At 43.3% G+C, this 23,083-nt stretch overlaps 1 protein-coding gene across 2 annotated transcripts in view; it reads left to right on the top strand.

Annotated features, from left to right (window-relative positions):
* TMEM117 (transmembrane protein 117) overlaps positions 1 to 23,083 on the top strand; it is a 606,553-nt gene that overhangs the window by 217,385 nt on the left and 366,085 nt on the right. For both annotated transcript variants that reach the window (XM_077265138.1, XM_077265137.1), the window contains exon 3: positions 5,960 to 6,092. In XM_077265138.1, coding sequence (XP_077121253.1) covers positions 5,960 to 6,092 — 133 coding nt within the window. The remainder of the gene's footprint in view (positions 1 to 5,959; positions 6,093 to 23,083) is intronic.

Here is a 23,083-nt window from a genome sequence, read left to right as displayed (position 1 = left end):
TATATACATTAAGAGACCACCACATCAAAATCCTGTCATGGGCAGCCCAATCTCCAGACCTGAACTGCATTAAAAACCTCTGAGAGGCTGATGAGTAGCCACAAGCCATCAAACAAAGAAGAACTGCTTACATTTTTGTGCCAGGAGCAGTGTGAAAGACTGGTGGAAAGCATGCCAAGACGCATGAAAGCTGTGATTAACAATCATGGTTATTCCACAAAATATTGATTTCTGAACTCTTCCGGAGTTAAAACATTAGTATTGTTGTTTCTAAATGATTATGATCTTGTTTTCTTTGCATTATTTGAGATCTGAAAGCACTGGGTTGTTTTTTTTTTTGTATTTTTGACTATTTCTCCTTTTCAGAAAAAAATACAAAATTTATTGTTTGGAAATTCGGAGACATGTTGTCAGAAGTTTATAGAATAAAAGAAAAATTTAGATTTTGCTCCAAAATATACCTATAAAGAGAAAAATCAGACAAACTGAGCATTTTGCAGTGGTCTCTTAATTATTTCCAGAGCTGTAGATAATCTCACTAAATAATGTAGAGAACACCTATGTTTATGTTCTCATATAATATAAATAATGGACATTAGAAAAATCAGAAGAAGCAGATAATTAATTTATACAATTAAATACTTTATTAATTTAATATAAAAAATATAAACAATATGAAAATATGTGAGTCTTGTCAGAAGACATACAGAGACAGGCACAGCTGTATGGGGAAATTTGCCCTCTTAGACCCACAGATTAAGTCAGTCTTCTAATTCCAGAATGATAGAGCTCTTAAAAGACTTTGGAACTTTTTTGACACTTTTCAGAAATTTCTGTTATTTTAAATATGAAACAACATGCTAAGTAAAAGGACATTCATATGAATGTAAAGCTTAAGGGTATGTTCCCGCGGTCAGTAAACGCTGCGGGTTGGATGCTGCGTACATCCGCAGCGGTGAGATGTTACAGTATAGTGGATGGAATTTCAAGAAATCCCATGCCCACTATGCGTGCACCAACACTGCGAGTTCCCTGTGGAGACGGACATGCGGCATGTCTATTTATGTAGCGGAGACGCTCAGTCTCCTCTGCGTAAATTACCCATACACTTTCATTAGATGCGGTAAAACCACATTATCTTTCTAGTCACATGCGTATTAAGTGTGGGAACGCAGCTTACTACGCATGTGTACTTATTTAAATAATGGTGTACCTTGTTTTAGCCGGAAGTACACGTACACTGAAGTACTCGCGATCAGCAGCCGATCATGAGAACTGCTGTGCATGTGACCGCCGGGGACGGGGTTATCTTTAGTCACTAGCCAAGTTCTCACAATCAGCTGATTGCGACGACTGCAGTGCACGTGACCACCGGGGACAGCGCTTTCTCCGGTGATCAGCTTTAAGCTCAGCTGTGTTCTGGATGTAAGGCTGAATGGTGGCATAATGTCACCGTTCAGCCAAAAGCATCCAGATGTAGCAGAGCTGTACTCATCGTGGGACAGCATGTATATCTTCTTAGCGGATAGATAAGAATATTGTTGCTTTTTTATTTTAATTCTCTTCCAGGAGACGAGGGCGTCGGTGGAATAGCTGATGCAGTAAGTATGGTTTAATTAAGATCTATTAAAGGAGTCTGTGTCATTATTTCAATTAAAATACTATATTCTGGCTGTGACTTTATTTGCCATGTAACTATAGGATTAGTAATGGATAGGTGTCTTTTAGACGCTTCTCCATTACTAATCTGTGGACTTGATGTCACCTGACAATACAAAGGTGACATCAACCACGCAAATATGAACCACACTTGCCACCACTACAGGGCAAGTGGGAAGAGTCTGGTAAAGTGCCACAATTGGCGCATCTGTGGATGTGCCAATGTAAGGCTGCTGTGGGCTGCTATTTTTAGGCTGGTGAGGGCCAAAATCCATAGGCCTCACCAGCCTGAGTATACCAGGACGCAGCTGTCTGCTTTTTCCTTGGCTGGTTAACAAAAATAAGAGGGACCTTATGCTATTTTTTTGGGGGGGAGGGGATCCCACTATTTTTGCTAACCATACAAGGTAAGCAGACTGCTGAGGCCTGGTATTATCAGGCTGGTATGGTTCATGGATGTTTGATCCTTACCAGCCTGAAATACCAGTCACAGTAGTCTGCTGTACTCTGGCTGGTTAACAAATATAGGGGTACCCCACGCTATTTTTTTAAAATTATTTATTTATTAAAAAAGGAGGGGGCCTCACTCTGTGCTTTCCTCCACTTCATGTGTCAAGATTCACCATTATGCAAATTAGTACGCATGCATGGTAAGCTGCGTTCCCGCACTTACTACGCATGTGATTAGGAAGATAATACGGTTTTACCACATCTAATGAAAGTGTATAGGTAATTTATGCTACAGAGACTGAGGGTCTCCGCTACATAAATAGACATGCTATGGTCTGGAAAGATGCGCCGCATGTCCGTCTCTGCTGGTGAGCTGCGGGTATTGGTGCACACATAGTGGGCATGGGATTTCATGAAATCCCATCCACTATGCTGTACCATCTGGACGCTACAGGTTGGACCCCAAATATATCTGTAAACAGGAAATCACTTTTTTCCCTTCCCAGAAGCCAACTTTTAATTCGCTTTATTTCAAGTGACCAAAAAACCGCATGCATTGAAAAAACCCATCAAACGCATCAAAAACGGAGGTGACGTCCCAGTGACCTGAGATACAGATTTTGTGCAGATTTCACCTGCATGAAATCCTGAACAAATACTGAGCCATTCCTGATCGTGTGCACATACCCTTAGAAGGTTGAATCACAAACAAAACTGACCTAAAGACCAGCTGAATGCAATGGGTCTGTATTTTCTGCCCCTCTGCAAATAGCTGGTAATGCCAGGGGTAACAGCTGGTAATGACAGGGGCAACTATATCTATTAAGCTGGGGTCACACTTGCGAGTGCAATGCGAGAAACTTGCGTGAGTCTCTTTCCTCAATACCTGGCACTGCCACCGGCACTCAGGACCGGAGCGTGCGGCTGCATGTATTTCTATGCAGCTCAATGCTCCTGTCCCAAGTGCTGGCGGCAGTGCTGGGTATTGAGGCAAGAGACTCGCGCAAGTTTCTCGCATTGCACTCGCAAGTGTGACCATGACCTTAGGGTACCAGCACAAAGAACATGAATTTTGCCAAAATGGAATAATATGATTATGTCTGCGGCTTTCACCTTGAAATTCACCCTTCAAGATTACAATCTCACATCAAAATTCGCAGCAAGAATTTACATGCTGATGATTTCAAGATCCATAATGAAGATCAATTTCTGCGCAGATAATTTCTGGAGTGTGTTGATTTGTTAAAATCTCTTTTTTTTTCTGATACTGCATAACATTGCATATTTTCTATCCCCAAATATATTTAGAAATTACCCAGTAAATACATTCGGCCCGATACCTCAAGACCGGCATTGTTGACACACGAGTCGTAAGGCCCTGATTCATGTGGCGCAAACCTCTTCATGAATCAGGAGCCCCAGACAAGTGGCATTTTCTTCTGTGGGCACCTTGCCACAAATCCTACTCCGGTCCCTGCTGGAGTAAGATTTGTGGAATATTGAATGCCGCCACTCATCATTAATGTGATGCCATGCCACAGTCCTGTCCCAGCTCTATTCACTTTGTAGGAACCGGGAAAACATGGTGTGAGAAAAAGTTGCATAATTTTAGTATTGCCCTCTTTTGCACCAAAATTATGCCAAAATATTGGCATAAAAGCTTTGATGAATCAGGCCCATTGTGTTTGCTGAAGGTTTTGTCAGGAAAATGTAGCAAAATATGGTAGTCTATTACAGTTTGGCTTTGTTTTAGCCCCTAGTGATTCTAGTGATGTACAGATGCTCTGATAGGGTGTTGTCTTTTAATACTGCATTGGAAGATGAGCTACTGGAGTCTTGAGAATTTTTGGGGCTCATGGTTCTAGTTGTGACCGGAGTCCTTCCACTGAAAAAACTCTGTCATGCTCTAAGGCTATGTGCACACGTACTCCTGGCCACTGCAGATTTTTCTGGAGCAGTTTTGATAAATCTGCAGGGCAAAAACGCTGCGTTTTTGCTGCAGATTTATCGTGGATTTACCGCGGTTTTTCTGCGGTTTTCACGGCGGTTTTACAACTGCGGTTTTCTATAGGGGCAGCTGTGAAACCACTGCGGAATCCACAGAAAGAAGTGACATGCTGCGTTTCTGCGCGTTTTTTTCCGCAGCATGTGCACAGCGTTTTTGCTTTCCCATAAGTTTACATTGAACTGTAAACGCATAGGAAACTGCTGCGGAAACGCTGCGGATCCGCAGCTAGATCCGCATAGTGTGCACATACCCTTAAACCTCGAAAATATCCACATTTTTGGTTGAGTTTGTTTGTAGCCTTTCTATTTTGTCTCATATCGTATACAGATGGTGTGCCCATGTCAAGCAGTGTACTGTTATCCATGTGACAGCCTTGTTCTTGCTATGTAGGTATGTATAGTTGAAACTAGAAGTTTACATACACTATATAAAAAGACACATATGCATGTTTTTCTCAATATCTGACATGAAATCAGAATAAACCATTCCCGTTTTAGGTCAGTTAGTTTTACCATAATTATTAATACTTGCCAAATGCCAGAATGAGAGAGAGAGAATGTATTAAGGCATTTTTATTACTTACTGCAAAGTCAAAAGTTTACATACATTTCATTAGTATTTGGTACCATTGCCCGTAAACTGAATGACTTGGGTCAAATGTTTGGGATATCCTTCCACAAGCTTCTCACAATAGTTGTTTGGAATTTGGGCCCATTACTTCTGACAAAACTGGTGTAACTGATCCAGGTTTGTAGGTCGCCTTGCTCGCACCTGCCTTTTCAGCTTTTCCTGTAAATTTTCAATAGGATTGAGATCAGGGTTTTGTGATGGCCAATCCAAAAGATTGACTTTGTTATCCTTAAGCGCTTTGTCTATTTGGAAAACTAATTTCCGCCCAAGCTTTAACTTCCTGGTTGATGTCTTGAGATTTTGCTTCAGTATTGCCACATAATCTTCTTTTCTGGTGATGCCATCTATTTTATGACGTGCACCAGTCCCTCCTGCAGTAAAACAACCCCACAACATGATGATTATGCCACCCCCATGTTTCACAGATGGGATGGTGTTCTTAGGTTTCCAAGCTTCTCCCTTTTTCCTCCAAACGTAATGATGATCATTGTGCCCAAAAAGTTCAATTCTAGTTTCATCAGACCACATGACATGGCTCCAAAAATTAAGGTCTTTGTTCCTGTGTGCATTTGCCAACATTAATTTGGCTTTTTATGTTTCTTTTGGAGTAATGGCTTCTTTCTGGCAGAGTGTCCTTTCAGCCCATGCTGATAAAGTACTCGTTTCACTGTGGATATTGACACAATCTTACAAAATTCCGCCATCATCTACACAAGGTCTTTTGCTTTTGTCCTTGGGTTGATATGCACATGTCGGACCAAAGCACATTCATCTCTGTGACACAGAACCAGTCTCCTTCCTGAGTGGTATGATGGCTGGAAATTGCCATCTTGTTTGTACTTGCGTATAATTGTTTGTACAGATGAACGAGGTGCCTTCAGGTGTCTTGAAATTGTACCCAAGGGTGAGCCAGACTTGTGCAAGTCCACAATTCTCTTCCTGATATCTTGGCTGATTTCTTGGGACAGAAGCTTCCAAACACATGGCATCATCACATGGGCAGTCCAGAATTGTTTAAAGGCATAGTAATCTTAGTGTAAGTAAACTTTTGACTTTGCATCTCCTAAAACCGAAAATGTTTATTCTGATTTCATGTCAGATATTGAGAAAAACATGCATATGTGTCTTTTTATATAGTGTATGTAAACTTCTAGTTTCATCTGTAGATAAATGTATGATCCAATACATTATTAACTATTGTTTTTGTTGCAGGTCAGTTTCTACGTCTGAAAGTATTTCGAGATGACCATGGCTCGTGGATGACCATGTTTTTCAGCACAATACTTTTTCTCTTCATCTTTTCTCATATCTACAATATTTTTCTTCTAATAGCTGGAAATATGAGGCAAGTAGAAACATTTTGCTCGTTCTTAGACTTCTCTAAATTTTGTACAAGGACATTTTGCATATTATAAATTTACAGCAAATCACTAGTTGATATATAAAACCAAAAGCAGCGCGCAAAATGGGAGGAACTTCCATTTGAGCAACCGATCTCTGATGCTCACAAATATTTGCTGGCTTTATCAATTTCAAATAAATTCTCATTATTCACTTTCTGCCGGAGCACAGTGTTTATTTGCATGGGTTTTATTGTAGACATTCTGGTTAGTCACTCACTGTGACTGCTTTCTGATGGTCACTTCTTGGAAGCAGACTGGCTGTTATTGACCATTAAGATCATTGGCTGTCCCTGTATATGGAGGCAGTATGGCTGTCACTTATTATGCGAGTGTTCCACATGGTAACGTTATGGCATTGTGACTTTTATTAGTTTTGTTGGCAGTCTTTCAGCCATTATTGCTATCTGATCTGAACTATCTGTTTTCCCCAAGTAAAATTGTTAAAAATAGTTGAACGATTCCTCAAATAGTAATCGTCATTTTAATTTTTATTTAATAAATTAAGATAAATTACAAAGTTTCTTTTTAATGTTATTGGTGAAATTAGTTTTTATCACCTCTTGGATTGATTTTTCGTTCTTATTTCTTGGGTGCAATGTATAAAATTTGTCTTTAGCGAATACAGACTTTCCCATTACTGAGGCAGGAGATGATGTTTCTTTTGTCATTCGTGCCGCAAAAGTTCAGCAAAATGGAAAACAGCTGTCTGACAATTTGCTGAACCAAAGTTTAAAAAAAGAAGACAATTCTCACTTTACCACTCACTTCTCTGGCCACCTCCACTGTTGGCTGTAACCCACCTTCTTGCAGCGGATGTGAGCTGTTTCTTCATAATACGCCGGGTCTTCTGGATGTGTCAGGGACTGGAACGTCCTTGTGCGTGCACACGGTCAACCTAGACCTAGTTGCAGCCGGTAGCCTCAGGCAAGAGGGCATATCCTATTAGATGAAAAAACTTGTAAAAAAATCAACTCCCTTAGAACACTGACCTGGACCATGGGTTGCACATGTAGTGCGGTGTGGTAGTAGTGGGTGAATCAATGGTATCTCACTTTTATGCTCCAGCACGCTACATGACAGTGTGGGTTCTGGCTGGGTGTTGGTGCTGTGAGGGCCTTGTGCCCATGCAGGCCTATGTAGCTGATGGTGTTGACTGCACAGGACCATAGGTTTCACAGTTTAATAAAGGAGACTTCTGATCTACAGCACAGTCTTTACCGAACAGTAACTTGGTAAGAGTTATATACAAGAATTAGTGGGTACACAGTCTTTTTCATTTTCATTCAAGCAGTATCCTTCCACTATATTTCTACTCCAGGGCTGGTGAAGCACACTGTTTAGATCTACTTCATCACAGCCTAGCTTGTCGCCACAGTCCTGATTAGCAGGTCCCTCTACCTGCTCAGCAGTTTGCGTCCTATTTCTTCCACTACTGGTGCCCTGGATGTACTACTCGAGACACCCTCTGCCGACTCCATACGCCTGGCAGCCAAGTCGGCAGGTCTCACGAATGCAGCACGTAGAGCCTTGTGGCTTAAGGGCTGGAAGGGTGATCCCCAGACAAAATCCAAATTATGTGGCCTCCCATGTCAGGGTGAGTACCTGTTTGGTACCAAACTGGACGAAATCCTCACTAAAGTGGGAGAGAGAAAGAAGGGCTTCCCTAATAATAATTACCTTCTATCCTATAGGAGAGCATTCCGGAAGCCCGTGTTTAATAAAAGAAAAGAGTTTAAGAACCAAGACCGCTGGACCTCTAGAGACACCAAACAAATGGGTGCATTCTTTGGGAAGCGCCCTTTCAAAACTGAAGACAAACCCCGTTAGAGCAGATCTACCTGTGGGAGGTAGATTGTCCTCCTTCTCAAACCAATGGAAAAAAATAACATCAAACGTTTGGGCAAATAGTCTCATCACCTCTGGCTTAAAGTTAAAATTTGCCCGAGTCCCTCCGGACTCATTTCTATTGACTTCTTTAACCCCTTCCTGACATCCGACGTACTATCCCGTCGAGGTGGGGTGGGCCCGTATGACCGCCGATGGGATAGTACGTCCAGCGCGATCGGCGGCGCTCACGGGGGGAGCGCGGCCGATCGCGGCCGGGTGTCAGCTGCCTATCAGCTGACATCCGGCACTATGTGCCAGGAGCGGTCACGGACCGCTCCCGGCACATTAACCCCCGGCACACCGCGATCAAACATGATCGCGATGTTCCGGCGGTTCAGGGAAGCATCGCGCAGGGAGGGGGCTCCCTGCGGGCTTCCCTGAGCCCCCCGCAGCAACGCGATGTGATCGCGTTGCTGCGAGGGTCTTACCTCCCTCCCTGCCTGCTCCAGACCCGGATCCAAGATGGCCGCGGATCCGGGTCCTGCAGGGAGGGAGGTGGCTTCACAGAAGCCTGCTCAGAGCAGGCACTGTGAAGCAGCCTGCACTTCTCGCAGATCGGTGATCTGTCAGAGTGCTATGCAAACTGGCAGATCACCGATCTGTATTGTCCCCCCCTGGGGCAAAGTAAAAAAGTTAAAAAAAATTTTTCCAAATGTGTAAAAAAAAATAAAAAAAAATATTCCAAAATAATGAAAAAAAAAAAAATATATTCCCATAAATATATTTCTTTATCTAAATAATAAAAAAAAAACAATAAAAGTACACATATTTAGTATCGCCGCGTCCGTAACGACCCGACCTATAAAACTGGCCCACTAGTTAACCCCTTCAGTAAACACCGTAAGAAAAAAAAAAAAAACGAGGCAAAAAACAACGCTTTATTATCATACCGCCGAACAAAAAGTGGAATAACACGCGATCAAAAAGACAGATATAAATAACCATGGTACCGCTGAAAGCGTCATCTTGTCCCGCAAATAACGAGCCGCCATACAGCATGATCAGCAAAAAAATAAAAAAGTTATAGTCCTGAGAATAAAGCGATGCAAAAATAATTATTTTTTCCATAAAATAGTTTTTATCGTATAAAAGCGCCAAAACATAAAAAAATAATATAAATGAGGTATCGCTGTAATCGTACTGACCGGAAGAATAAAACTGCTTTATCAATTTTACCAAACGCGGAACAGTATAAACGCCTCTCCCAAAAGAAATTCATGAATAGCTGGTTTTTGGTCATTCTGCCTCACAAAAATCGGAATAAAAAGCGATCAAAAAATGTGACGTGCCCAAAAAGTTACCAATAAAAACGTCAACTTGTCCCACAAAAAACAAGACCTCACATGACTCTGTGGACCAAAATATGGAAAAATTATAGCTCTGAAAATGTGGTAACGCAAAAACAGCGTCTTTCAGTGTGTGACGGCTGCCAATCATAAAAATCCGCTAAAAAACTCGCTATAAAAGTAAATCAAACCCCCCTTCATCACCCCCTTAGTTAGGGAAAAATAAAAAAATGTATTTATTTCCATTTTCCCATTAGGGTTAGGGTTAGGGCTAGGGTTGGGGCTAGGGTTAAGGCTACAGTTAGGGTTGGGGCTAAAGTTAGGGTTAGGGTTGGGGCTAAAGTTACGGTTAGGGTTTAGATTACATTTACGGTTGGGAATAGGGTTGGGATTAGGGTTAGGGGTGTGTCAGGGTTAGAGGTGTGGTTAGGGTTACTGTTGGGATTAGGGTTAGGGGTGTGTTTGGATTAGGGTTTCAGTTATAATTGGGGGGTTTCCACTGTTTCGGCACATCAGGGGCTCTCCAAACGCGACATGGCGTCCGATCTCAATTCCAGCCAATTCTGCGTTGAAAAAGTAAAACAGTGCTCCTTCCCTTCCGAGCTCTCCCGTGTGCCCAAACAGGGGTTTACCCCAACATATGGGGTATCAGCGTACTCAGGACAAATAGGACAACAACCTTTGGGGTCCAATTTCTCCTGTTACCCCTGGGAAAATACAAAACTGGGGGCTAAAAAATAATTTTTGTGGGAAAAAAAGGATTTTTTATTTTCACGGCTCTGCGTTATAAACTGTAGTGAAACACTTGGGGGTTCAAAGTTCTTACAACACATCTAGGTAAGTTCCTTAGGGGGTCTAGTTTCCAAAATGGGGTCACTTGTGCGGGGCTTCTACTGTTTAGGTACATTAGGGGCTCTGCAAACGCAATGTGACGCCTGCAGACCATTCCATCTAAGTCTGCATTCCAAATGGCGCTCCTTCCCTTCCGAGCCCTCCCATGCATCCAAACGGTGGTTCCCCCCACATATGGGGTATCAGCGCACTCAGGACAAATTGGACAACAACTTTTAGGGTCCAATTTCTCCTGTTACCCTCGGGAAAATACAAAACTGGGGGTTGAAAAATAATTTTTGTGGGAAAAAAGTTTTGTTTTATTTTTACGGCTCTGCATTATAAACTTCTGTGAAGCCCTTGGTGGGTCAAAGCACTCACCACACATCTAGATAAGTTCCTTAGGGGGTCTACTTTCCAACATGGTGTCACTTGTGGGGGGTTTCTACTGTTTAGGTACATTAGGGGCTCTGCAAACGCAATGTGACGCCTGCAGACCATTCCATCTAAGTCTGCATTCCAAATGGCGCTCCTTCACTTCCGAGCCCTTCCATGCGTCCAAACGGTGGTTCCCCCCACATATGGGGTATCCGCGCACTCAGGACAAATTGGACAACAACTTTTGGGGTCCAATTTCTCCTGTTACCCTCGGGAAAATACAAAACTGGGGGCTGAAAAATAATTTTTGTGGGAAAAAATGTTTGTTTTATTTTTACGGCTCTGCATTATAAACTTCTGTGAAGCCCTTGGTGGGTCAAAGCACTCACCACACATCTAGATAAGTTCCTTAGGGGGTCTACTTTCCAACATGGTGTAACTTGTGGGGGGTTTCTACTGTTTAGGTACATTAGGGGCTCTGCAAACGCAATGTGACGCCTGCAGACCATTCCATCTAAGTCTGCATTCCAAATGGCGCTCCTTCACTTCCGAGCCCTTCCATGTGTCCAAACGGTGGTTCCCCCCCACATATGGGGTATCAGCGCACTCAGGACAAATTGGACAACAAATTTTGGGGTCCAATTTCTCCTGTTACCCTCGGGAAAATACAAAACTGGGGGCTGAAAAATAATTTTTGTGGGAAAAAAGTTTTGTTTCATTTTTACGGCTCTGCATTATTAACTTCTGTGAAGCCCTTGGTGGGTCAAAGCGCTCAAAACACATCTAGATAAGTTCCTTAGGGGGTCTACTTTCCAAAATGGTGTCACTTGTGGGGGGTTTCAATGTTTAGGCACATCAGTGGCTCTCCAAACGCAACATGGCGTCCCATCTCAATTCCTGTCAATTTTGCATTGAAAAGTCAAACGGTGCTACTTTCCTTCCGAGCTCTCCCATGCGCCCAAACAGTGGTTTACCCCCACATATGGGGTATCAGCGTACTCAGGACAAATTGTACAACAACTTTTGGGGTCCAATTTCTTCTCTTACCCTTGGGAAAATATAAAATTGGGGGTGAAAAGATAATTTTTGTGAAAAAATATGATTTTTTATTTTTACGGTTCTGCATTATAAACTTCTGTGAAGCACTTGGTGGGTCAAAGTGCTCACCACACCTCTAGATAAGTTCCTTAGGGGGTCTACTTTCCAAAATGGTGTCACTTGTGGGGGGTTTCAATGTTTAGGCACATCAGGGGCTCCCCAAACGCAACATGGTGTCCCATCTCAATTCCAGTCAATTTTGCATTGAAAAGTCAAATGGCGCTCCTTCGCTTCCGAGCTCTGTCATGCGCTCAAACAGTGGTTTACCCCCACATATGGGGTATCAGCGTACTCAGGACAAATTGTACAACAACTTTTGGGGTCAATTTTCTCCTGTTACCCTTGGTAAAATAAAACAAATTGGAGCTGAAGTAAATTTTTTGTGAAAAAAAGTTAAATGTTCATTTTTATTTAAACATTCCAAAAATTCCTGTGAAGCACCAGAAGGGTTAATAAACTTCTTGAATGTGGTTTTGAGCACCTTGAGGGGTGCAGTTTTTAGAATGGTGTCACACTTGGGTATTTTCTATCATATAGACCCCTCAAAATGACTTCAAATGAGATGTGGTCCCTAAAAAAAAATGGTGTTGTAAATGAGAAATTGCTGGTCAACTTTTAACCCTTATAACTCCCTAACAAAAAAAAATTTTGGTTCCAAAATTGTGCTGATGTAAAGTAGACATGTGGGAAATGTTACTTATTAAGTATTTTGTGTGACATATCTCTGTGATTTAAGGGCATAAAAATTCAAAGTTGGAAAATTGCAAAATTTTCAAAATTTTCGCCAAATTTCCATTTTTTTTGCAAATAAACGCAGGTAATATCAAAGAAATTTTACCACTATCATGAAGTACAATATGTCACGAGAAAACAATGTCAGAATCGCCAAGATCCGTTGAAGCGTTCCAGAGTTATAACCTCATAAAGGGACAGTGGTCAGAATTGTAAAAATTGGCCCGGTCATTAACGTGCAAACCACCCTTGGGGGTGAAGGGGTTAAAGTCACAGTCTCAACAGGAGGCATTAGAGCAAGAAGTAATGAATCTTCTGTCAAAACGAGTTTTGGTGGAGGTTCCATTTCTTCAGGAAGGGAAATAATAATAATAATAATAATAATTTTTATTTATATAGCGCCAACATATTCCGCAGCGCTTTACAACTTATAGAGGGGACTTGTACAGACAATAGACATTACAGCATAACAGAAATCACAGTTCAAAATAGATACCAGGAGGAATGAGGGCCCTGCTCGCAAACTTACAAACTATGAGGAAAAGGGGAGACACGAGAGGTGGATGGTAACAATTGCTTTAGTTATTGGGACCAGTCATAGTGTAAGGCTCGGGTGTTCATGTAAAGCTGCATGAACCAGTTAACAGCCTAAGTATGTAGCAGTACAGACACAAAGGGCTATTAACTGTATAAAGTGTATGAGAACATGATGCAAGGAACCTGATTATGTGTTTTTTTTTTTTTCTATTTTTAATAGGCCACACAGGGATAGTTAGGTTAATGCGTTGAGGCGGTAGGCCAGTCTGAACAAATGCGTTTTTAGGGCACGCTTAAAACTGTGGGGATTGGGGATTAATCGTATTAACCTAGGTAGTGCATTCCAAAGAATCGGCGCAGCACGTGTAAAGTCTTGGAGACGGGAATGGGAGGTTTTGATTATTGAGGATACTAACCTGAGGTCATTAGCGGAGCGGAGGGCACGGGTAGGGTGGTAGACTGAGACCAGAGAGGAGATGTAGGGTGGTGCTGAGCCATGGAGTGCTTTGTGGATGAGGGTAGTAGTTTTGTACTGGATTCTGGAGTGGATGGGTAGCCAGTGTAATGACTGGCACAAGGTAGAGGCATCGGTGTAACGGTTGGTGAGGAATATGATCCTGGCAGCAGCATTCAGGACAGATTGGAGCGGGGAGAGTTTGGTAAGAGGGAGGCCGATTGGTAGAGAGTTACAATAGTCCAGACGAGAATGAATAAGTGAAACAGTAAGAGTTTATGCAGAAAGGGTTCTATTCCCCTTTATTTTTAATTCCAAAACCTGATGGATCATTCAGAACCATTATAAATCTTAAAAAGCTGAACACCTTCTTAGAAAATCAAACCTTTAAAATGGAATCTATCCGATCCACCATAAAACTCCTGTTTCCCCATTGCTTTATGACGGTTCTTGACTTGAAAGATGCGTATTACCATCTACCAATCTTTAGAGAACATCAACAATATCTCCGCGTGGCGATTGTACTAAATGGGTGTATACGACATTTTCAGTATACAGCAATGCCCTTTGGACTATCAATAGCTCCAAGGGTGTTCACTAAACTGATGTCAGAGGTAATGTCATATCTAAGATCAAAAGACACCCTCATAATCCCATACCTAGACGACCTTTTGGTATTGGGAAAATCCCCTTCACAATGTCAGCAACGATTATGTGATATGATTTCATCTTTGCAGAGGTTAGGGTGGTTAATAAATTGGGAAAAATCTAGGCTAGTCCCAACAACTCGGCAAACATTTTTGGGGATTATATTAGACTCTATAAAACAGAGATGTTTCCTCCCAGAAAACAAAAATATAACGGTTAAAAATAAGGTTCAGTCTGTATTAGATAAACCTATAATTTCCCTGCGGGAAGGCATGTCCCTGCTTGGCTCCTTCACGTCATGTATTCCAGCTGTTCCATGGGCTCAGTTCCATTCGAGGTGTTTACAGTATGCAATTTTACATGAGGAGATAAAATTACAAGGGCGATTAGACGGTAAAATTTCCCTTTCCAGTGACGTAATCCAATCTCTAACCTGGTGGCTAGAACCGGATCATCTAACTAGCGGGGTTCCCTGGGTGGTTAAACCCTCAAACATAATATTTACGGATGCCAGTCCTAATGGTTGGGGAGCACACTTAAGGGACCAGATAGTCCAAGGGCTATTGTCGGTGACAGAGTCAGACGACTCATCTAATAAAAAAGAGCTAAAAGCTATCTATCATGCCCTATGTGAATTCCTTCCACAGCTACACGGAACACATACCAGGGTTCTCTCAGACAACATGACATCAGTGGCTTACATCAATCATCAGGGAGGAACAAGATCAGGCACTCTCATGTCTATAGCCGAAGACATCTTAACTCTAGCCGAGAATCATCTTCTGTCCCTGTCAGCACTACATGTCCGAGGAGTAGACAACTCAAAAGCGGACTTTCTCAGTCGTCATACCCTCCACCAAGGGGAGTGGGTGTTAAATCATCAGATATTCAAGATGATGACCATGAAATGGGGTATACCCGACATAGATCTCTTCGCTACAAGAGACAACAGGCAGGTAAAAACATTCGCCTCAATGTTCCGAACCGACAACCCCGTTATTCTCGATGCCCTCCAGGTTCCATGGACATTTCAGAAGGCATATGCCTTTCCTCCGTTGATTCTTCTTCCAACAGTAATCAGGAAGATAAGGGAGGACAGAGCAAACATAATCTTGATTGCCCCGTTTTGGCCAGAGACCATGGTTTTCCCTGCTCAGAGCCATGTCCATCTCGGATCCATGGATTCTCCCAGAGGATCAGGATCTTCTCTTCCAGGGGCCCTTCAACCACCCTCATGTGAAGGGACTACGGTTGACAGCCTGGAATTTGAGAGGCAGCTGTTAAAACTAAGAGGCTTCTCTGATAAAGTAATTGATACCTTATTACTAAGTAGAAAAAGATCCACTACATCTATCTATGTAAGAGTGTGGAAAAAATTCTTAAGCCTCTATCCATCAGCCCTGTCGAATGAAATTCCGGTCTCTATTATTCTCAAATTTCTCCAGAGAGGACGTGATTTAGGCCTTTCAGTTAGTACCTTAAAAGTACAAGTTTCTGCACTAGGGGCCTTGTATAGTCACAACGTTGCGGGTGATAGGTGGATAGCCAGATTTATTTCAGCCTGCCAGAGATCAGAACCAGTTCAAATTCCCCACTTACCTCCTTGGGATGTTAATCTAGTCCTTGAAGCCTTGACAGATCACCCGTTTGAGCCTCTACACTCAGCTCATATTAAACACGTCTCCCTCAAGACTGCTATTCTTGTCGCTTTAGTATCGGCAAGAAGGGTAAGTGACATACAGGCACTATCAGTAGACCCTCCCTTTATGTCAATATTGCCAGATAGAATTGTCCTGAAAACAGACCCTTCCTACCTACCTAAAATGTGTACTAAATTTCATAGATCTCAAGAAATTCTTCTTCCTACCTTCTATAATAACCCTACAAATCAGGAAGAGGAGAAGTACCATACTTTAGATGTAAGAAGGGCTGTAATAACTTATCTAGACAGGACTAGTCCCTGGAGGAAGAGCAGGGCTCTCTTTGTTTCCTTCCAGGGTCAAAGGAAAGGAGCTGGTGTTACAAAAGGCACATTATCCCGATGGATTCAGGAGGCGATATACCTGGCCTATTCGTCTAAAGGGGAAGATCCACCTGAGACTGTAAAGGCACATTCCACCCGGGCGATAGCATCATCCTGGGCAGAGCGAGCAGAGGTTCCGATAGAACTCATATGTAAGGCCGCAACCTGGTCTTCTCCTGTTACCTTCTATAGTCACTATAGACTAGATCTATCTGCCTCCACTGACTTGTGTTTCGGTAGATCAGTTCTTAACATAATAATCCCCCCCAAATGACTATCTCTGAAAGTCTCTCAGTGAGTGCTGTCGTGGCGAAGAGAAAACACCGGATTACGTACCGGTAATGCTCTTTTATAGAGCCACGACAGCACCCCTTTACTTCCCTCCCTTATATATTAGTTTGCATATGAGCACTATTAAGGGTGATTGGTTCTTGTACATATACGTAATTAAGTTAAGATAAAATGATAATATAGAATGACCTACTAAAACTGTTGGGCGGTTCCTCGCAATCTCTGTAACCCAAACTGTGGGAGCGAGGGGGACCGCCCCTTTTATCTCTCCATAGGGTTTCCTGTTCCTAGGGGCGGATCCCCTCTCTCAGTGGGTGCTGTCGTGGCTCTATAAAAGAGCATTACCGGTACGTAATCCGGTGTTTTCTCATTAATGTACACTCTGCACCCCATCTTGACTAAATTAACAAAACTGTTGAAATTTTTGCAAATTTATTAAAATAGAAAAACTGAAATATCACATGGTCATAAGTATTCAGACTCTTTGCTCAGTATTGAGTAGAAGCACCCTTTTGAGCTAGTACAGCCATGAATCTTCTTGGGAATGATGCAACAAGTTTTTCACACCTGGATTTGGGGATCCTCTGTCATTCTTCCTTGCAGTAAGGCAGACAATCGTATTATGTCTGAGTAACCCTCCCAGAAGAACACCCACATCTACAGTAAATACCTGTCATCCGCAATAAATACCCACATGGCTCCGAGGGTAGGGTAGGGTAGAGAGGAGGGTCCCACTGCACCCTGGATCACATGCCTTACTTGACATTGGCATCCCTGCTCATGGCTGAGCATTAATGATAGTAGTATAGCACATGACTGCTGCACAAATCACACCCTGGCCTCTTGGAAACAAAGCACAACTTGAAAATCTGCACAAAAGATGGGGAAAACAAGCGGCAGGCAGTGATACTTTTTGTTCTACAGCATTTGCTTCTGTATTTTCTTTTATTATTATTAAGCAGGGTAACCCCTTAACAGAAATCTGTCACCAGAATTTTGCTATGTAATTTGAGAGCAGCATAATGTAGAACAGGACACCCTGATTCCAGTGAGGTGTCACTTACTGGGCTGTTTGCTGTAGTTTTGATAAAATCAGCAGGAGTTTATCACTAGAGGACTAGTAACCTTGCTGCCATTTAGTCCTCCATATTCATTAGCTTTGTATAATCCGGATGCCACCACTGCTACATAGCATCTATCTGTGTACATTTTACATAGGTAGAGAGCTGGCAATCAGTGGTGTGGATGGGATTATTCAGAAAAGTGCAGATAAAAAAGTGATTTTATTAAAATGACAGCAAGCAGCTCAGTGACACATCGGGGTCTCTGCCCCTGTATTACGCTTCTCTCAGATGGGGAAACAAAAGCTGGTGACAGATTCCCTTTAATATTCCTCTTAATTGACACCGTTCATGTGAAACCACTAGATGGCAGCAAATTACCATGTCTTGGTGGTTTTGGACTCCACTGTGAGATACTTTGATACAGATTTCTTTTCTCCTCCATCAATACAGTAGACAGAGTATTATAATTGTGTGCTAACAATAGAACAGTAAAATATCATGCGCACTATTCTATGCTGCAGCTGCAACATAAAAACACAATATCTATTAAGATAGCTGTATTCAAAAACATACTGAATGTACACTCACCGGCCACTTTATTAGGTACACCATGCTAGTAACGGGTTGGACCCCCTTTTGCCTTCAGAACTGCCTCAATTCTTCGTGGCATAGATTCAACAATGTGCTGGAAGCATTCCTCAGAGATTTTGGTCCATATTGACATGATGGCATCACACAGTTGCCGCAGATTTGTCGGCTGCACATCCCAAAGATGCTCCATACAAGGCAGGATGGATCCATGCTTTCATGTTGTTTACGCCAAATTCTGACCCTACCATCCGAATGTCGCAGCAGAAATCGAGACTCATCAGACCAAGCAACGTTTTTCCAATCTTCTACTGTCCAATTTCGATGAGCTTGTACAAATTGTAGCCTCAGTTTCCTGTTCTTAGCTGAAAGGAGTGGTACCCGGTGTGGTCTTCTGCTGCTGTAGCCCATCTGCCTCAAAGTTCGACGCACTGTGCGTTCAGAGATGCTCTTAGGCCTACCTTGGTTGTAACGGGTGGCGATTTGAGTCACTGTTGCCTTTCTATCAGCTCGAACCAGTCTGCCCATTCTCCTCTGACCTCTGGCATCAACAAGGCATTTCCGCCCACAGAACTGCCGCTCAATGGATTTTTTTTCTTTTTCAGACCATTCTCTGTAAACCCTAGAGATGGTTGTGCGTGAAAATCCCAGTAGATCAGCAGTTTCTGAAATACTCAGACCAGCCCTTCTGGCACCAACAACCATGCCACGTTCAAAGGCACTCAAATCACCTTTCTTCCCCATACTGATGCTCGGTTTGAACTGCAGGAGATTGTCTTGACCATGTCTACATGCCTAAATGCACTGAGTTGCCGCCATGTGATTGGCTGATTAGAAATTAAGTGTTAACAAGAAGTTGGACAGGTGTACCTAATAAAGTGGCCGGTGAGTGTATAAATAACAGTGACATTAATACAATAAATGAAGGATAGCTGCGGAGACACCATCACGTGTTTCTCAACGCAAGCAGTGAATAGCCAGGCCTTTCCCCGGGAAGGAACAACCACGGGAAGGGCAGCATCCAATAAAGGAAATCATCCAATACAGGAAAACCACCTATGCCAAGCATGGTATCCATCCACAGACAGCTGTTTCGGGGTGTTTGCCCCTCATCAGTGTGGAGTAGGAATCTGGCTATTAGGAGCAGTGCCTAGTAAAAGGCTGTAAGGGCACAGATGATTGGCCTCGGGGAGACCAAAACACCCAACACCGCGGAGACACCATCACGTGTTTCTCAACGCAGTTATCCAGAACACTGCCCCCATCCCTTATGGGAAATATGCAAATGCATGAAGGATAGCTGCAGAGACACCATCACGTGTTTCTCAACGCAAGCAGTGAATAGCCAGGCCTTTCCCCGGGAAGGAACAACCACGGGAAGGGCAGCATCCAATAAAGGAAATCATCCAATACAGGAAAACCACCTATGCCAAGCATGGTATCCATCCACAGACAGCTGTTTCGGGGTGTTTGCCCCTCATCAGTGTGGAGTAGGAATCTGGCTATTAGGAGCAGTGCCTAGTAAAAGGCTGTAAGGGCACAGATGATTGGCCTCGGGGAGACCAAAACATCCAACACCGCGGAGACACCATCACGTGTTTCTCAACGCAGTGATCCAGAACACTGCCCCAATCCCTTATGGGAAATATGCAAATGCATGAAGGATAGCTGCGGAGACACCATCACGTGTTTCTCAACGCAAGCAGTGAATAGCCAGGCCTTTCCCCGGGAAGGAACAACCACGGGAAGGGCAGCATCCAATAAAGGAAATCATCCAATACAGGAAAACCACCTATGCCAAGCATGGTATCCATCCACAGACAGCTGTTTCGGGGTGTTTGCCCCTCATCAGTGTGGAGTAGGAATCTGGCTATTAGGAGCAGTGCCTAGTAAAAGGCTGTAAGGGCACAGATGATTGGCCTCGGGGAGACCAAAACATCCAACACCGCGGAGACACCATCACGTGTTTCTCAACGCAGTGATCCAGAACACTGCCCCCATCCCTTATGGGAAATATGCAAATGCATGAAGGATAGCTGCGGAGACACCATCACGTGTTTCTCAACGCAAGCAGTGAATAGCCAGGCCTTTCCCCGGGAAGGAACAACCACGGGAAGGGCAGCATCCAATAAAGGAAATCATCCAATACAGGAAAACCACCTATGCCAAGCATGGTATCCATCCACAGACAGCTGTTTCGGGGTGTTTGCCCCTCATCAATGTGGAGTAGGAATCTGGCTATTAGGAGCAGTGCCTAGTAAAAGGCTGTAAGGGCACAGATGATTGGCCTCGGGGAGACCAAAACATCCAACACCGCGGAGACACCATCACGTGTTTCTCAACGCAGTGATCCAGAACACTGCCCCCATCCCTTATGGGAAATATGCAAATGCATGAAGGATAGCTGCGGAGACACCATCACGTGTTTCTCAACGCAAGCAGTGAATAGCCAGGCCTTTCCCCGGGAAGGAACAACCACGGGAAGGGCAGCATCCAATAAAGGAAATCATCCAATACAGGAAAACCACCTATGCCAAGCACCTATGCCGGGGAAAGGCCTGGCTATTCACTGCTTGCGTTGAGAAACACGTGATGGTGTCTCCGCAGCTATCCTTCATGCATTTGCATATTTCCCATAAGGGATGGGGGCAGTGTTCTGGATCACTGCGTTGAGAAACACGTGATGGTGTCTCCGCAGTGTTGGATGTTTTGGTCTCCCCGAGGCCAATCATCTGTGCCCTTACAGCCTTTTACTAGGCACTGCTCCTAATAGCCAGATTCCTACTCCACACTGATGAGGGGCAAACACCCCGAAACAGCTGTCTGTGGATGGATGCCATGCTTGGCATAGGTGGTTTGCCTGTATTGGATGATTTCCTTTATTGGATGCTGCCCTTCCCGTGGTTGTTCCTTCCCGGGGAAAGGCCTGGCTATTCACTGCTTGCGTTGAGAAACACGTGATGGTGTCTCCGCAGCTATCCTTCATGCATTTGCATATTTCCCATAAGGGATGGGGGCAGTGTTCTGGATCACTGCGTTGAGAAACACATGATGGTGTCTCCGCGGTGTTGGATGTTTTGGTCTCCCCGAGGCCAATCATCTGTGCCCTTACAGCCTTTTACTAGGCACTGCTCCTAATAGCCAGATTCCTACTCCACACTGATGAGGGGCAAACACCCCGAAACAGCTGTCTGTGGATGGATACCATGCTTGGCATAGGTGGTTTTCCTGTATTGGATGATTTCCTTTATTGGATGCTGCCCTTCCCGTGGTTGTTCCTTCCCGGGGAAAGGCCTGGCTATTCACTGCTTGCGTTGAGAAACACGTGATGGTGTCTCCGCAGCTATCCTTCATGCATTTGCATATTTCCCATAAGGGATGGGGGCAGTGTTCTGGATCACTGCGTTGAGAAACACGTGATGGTGTCTCCGCGGTGTTGGATGTTTTGGTCTCCCCGAGGCCAATCATCTGTGCCCTTACAGCCTTTTACTAGGCACTGCTCCTAATAGCCAGATTCCTACTCCACACTGATGAGGAGCAAACACCCCGAAACAGCTGTCTGTGGATGGATACCATGCTTGGCATAGGTGGTTTTCCTGTATTGGATGATTTCCTTTATTGGATGCTGCCCTTCCCGTGGTTGTTCCTTCCCGGGGAAAGGCCTGGCTATTCACTGCTTGCGTTGAGAAACACGTGATGGTGTCTCCGCAGCTATCCTTCATGCATTTGCATATTTCCCATAAGGGATGGGGGCAGTGTTCTGGATCACTGCGTTGAGAAACACGTGATGGTGTCTCCGCGGTGTTGGATGTTTTGGTCTCCCCGAGGCCAATCATCTGTGCCCTTACATTAATACAATAAATGACATTAATTGTGAAAAGTAAAGGTATATGATTTGAAAATGAAACAAATTGTCCCTCAATAACGTAGAAATCTTTGCAATTGCCATCGACCTCTACTGCTAATTTTCCTTTACCTTGTTTTGTTTATTATATTACATTATATTGATGTAAAAAACAGTCAAAAATATAATTTTACAGACCTCATTTGTATGTTAGACTCTGAAGTTCAGCCTTTTTTTATGGTAACAGTAATGCAGCATCAATTGATCCTGTCAAAGATTATCTAACGCACATTACTTGTGATGCCGTTAGTTTGGATCAGTAGAAAGGAGAAGATAATAATAATAATAATAATCTTTATTTTTATATAGCGCTAACATATTACGCAGCGCTTTACAGTTTGTACACATTATCATCGCTGTCCCCGATGGGGCTCACAATCTAAATTCCCTATCAGTATGAGAAGATAGACATATACTCCAGTAATGCGAGTGTTAATGTTTGTAAGTGCTTATTTTTTAGTGCAGCCTTCGTCTTCTGTGTAGACAGATGCAGCCTGTATCTGCGTGATGCACAAGTTCAGCTACTATTCAGCGCCTCCGCAGAATGAATGAAAAAACTGACAGTGAGGGAGTCTGCCATTTTCTACCCATGTATGCAGAGACCAACTATCTCATCCATGATCAGCAGGGGCCTCAGTGCATAGCTGGGGCAAGGGATAAAGGGCATTTAAACTTTTATGTTAAATAACATATTATAACTTATATTATGTGTGTGTGTTAAAGGGGTTCTCTAGAATGACAGTCTGCAGTCACAAATGTATTGAGCGAGATCACGCCCACTAGACGGGTTCTGGCCAGGAGTTTGCCTATCGGATACTTGACTGATGAATCCTTGCAGCAGATAGTGCGTGCGTTGGGAGGATTCACAAGTCTGCAGACACACAGAATAACTGCAGACTTGTTGTTCTAGACTGGACAGCTCCTTTAAGAGACCTTTTAGTCTTTGGGAGCAAGGTTAGCCAGTGTCTGATACATGACTCAGACACCATGAATCTACTGTCAGGTTCCCTTTAACAGTGTTGTTTTTGGAGTGATGGAATGGTCCCTCCAGTGGAGCGCTATTAAACACTTCATGGTTTAGGATGGCAAGTCAAAAGGAATCTGTCACCAGACAGCAGAATGTAGAGACAGAGACCCTGATTCCAGGGATGTGTCACTTACTATGCTGCTTGTTGTTGTTTTAACAAAATTATCTCTAGAGGACTAATAAAC

This window comes from Ranitomeya variabilis, chromosome 5 (genome assembly GCF_051348905.1).
Source record: "Ranitomeya variabilis isolate aRanVar5 chromosome 5, aRanVar5.hap1, whole genome shotgun sequence".
In the NCBI taxonomy this organism is placed as follows: domain Eukaryota; kingdom Metazoa; phylum Chordata; class Amphibia; order Anura; family Dendrobatidae; genus Ranitomeya; species Ranitomeya variabilis.
This window is presented reverse-complemented; position numbering and strand designations above follow the sequence as displayed.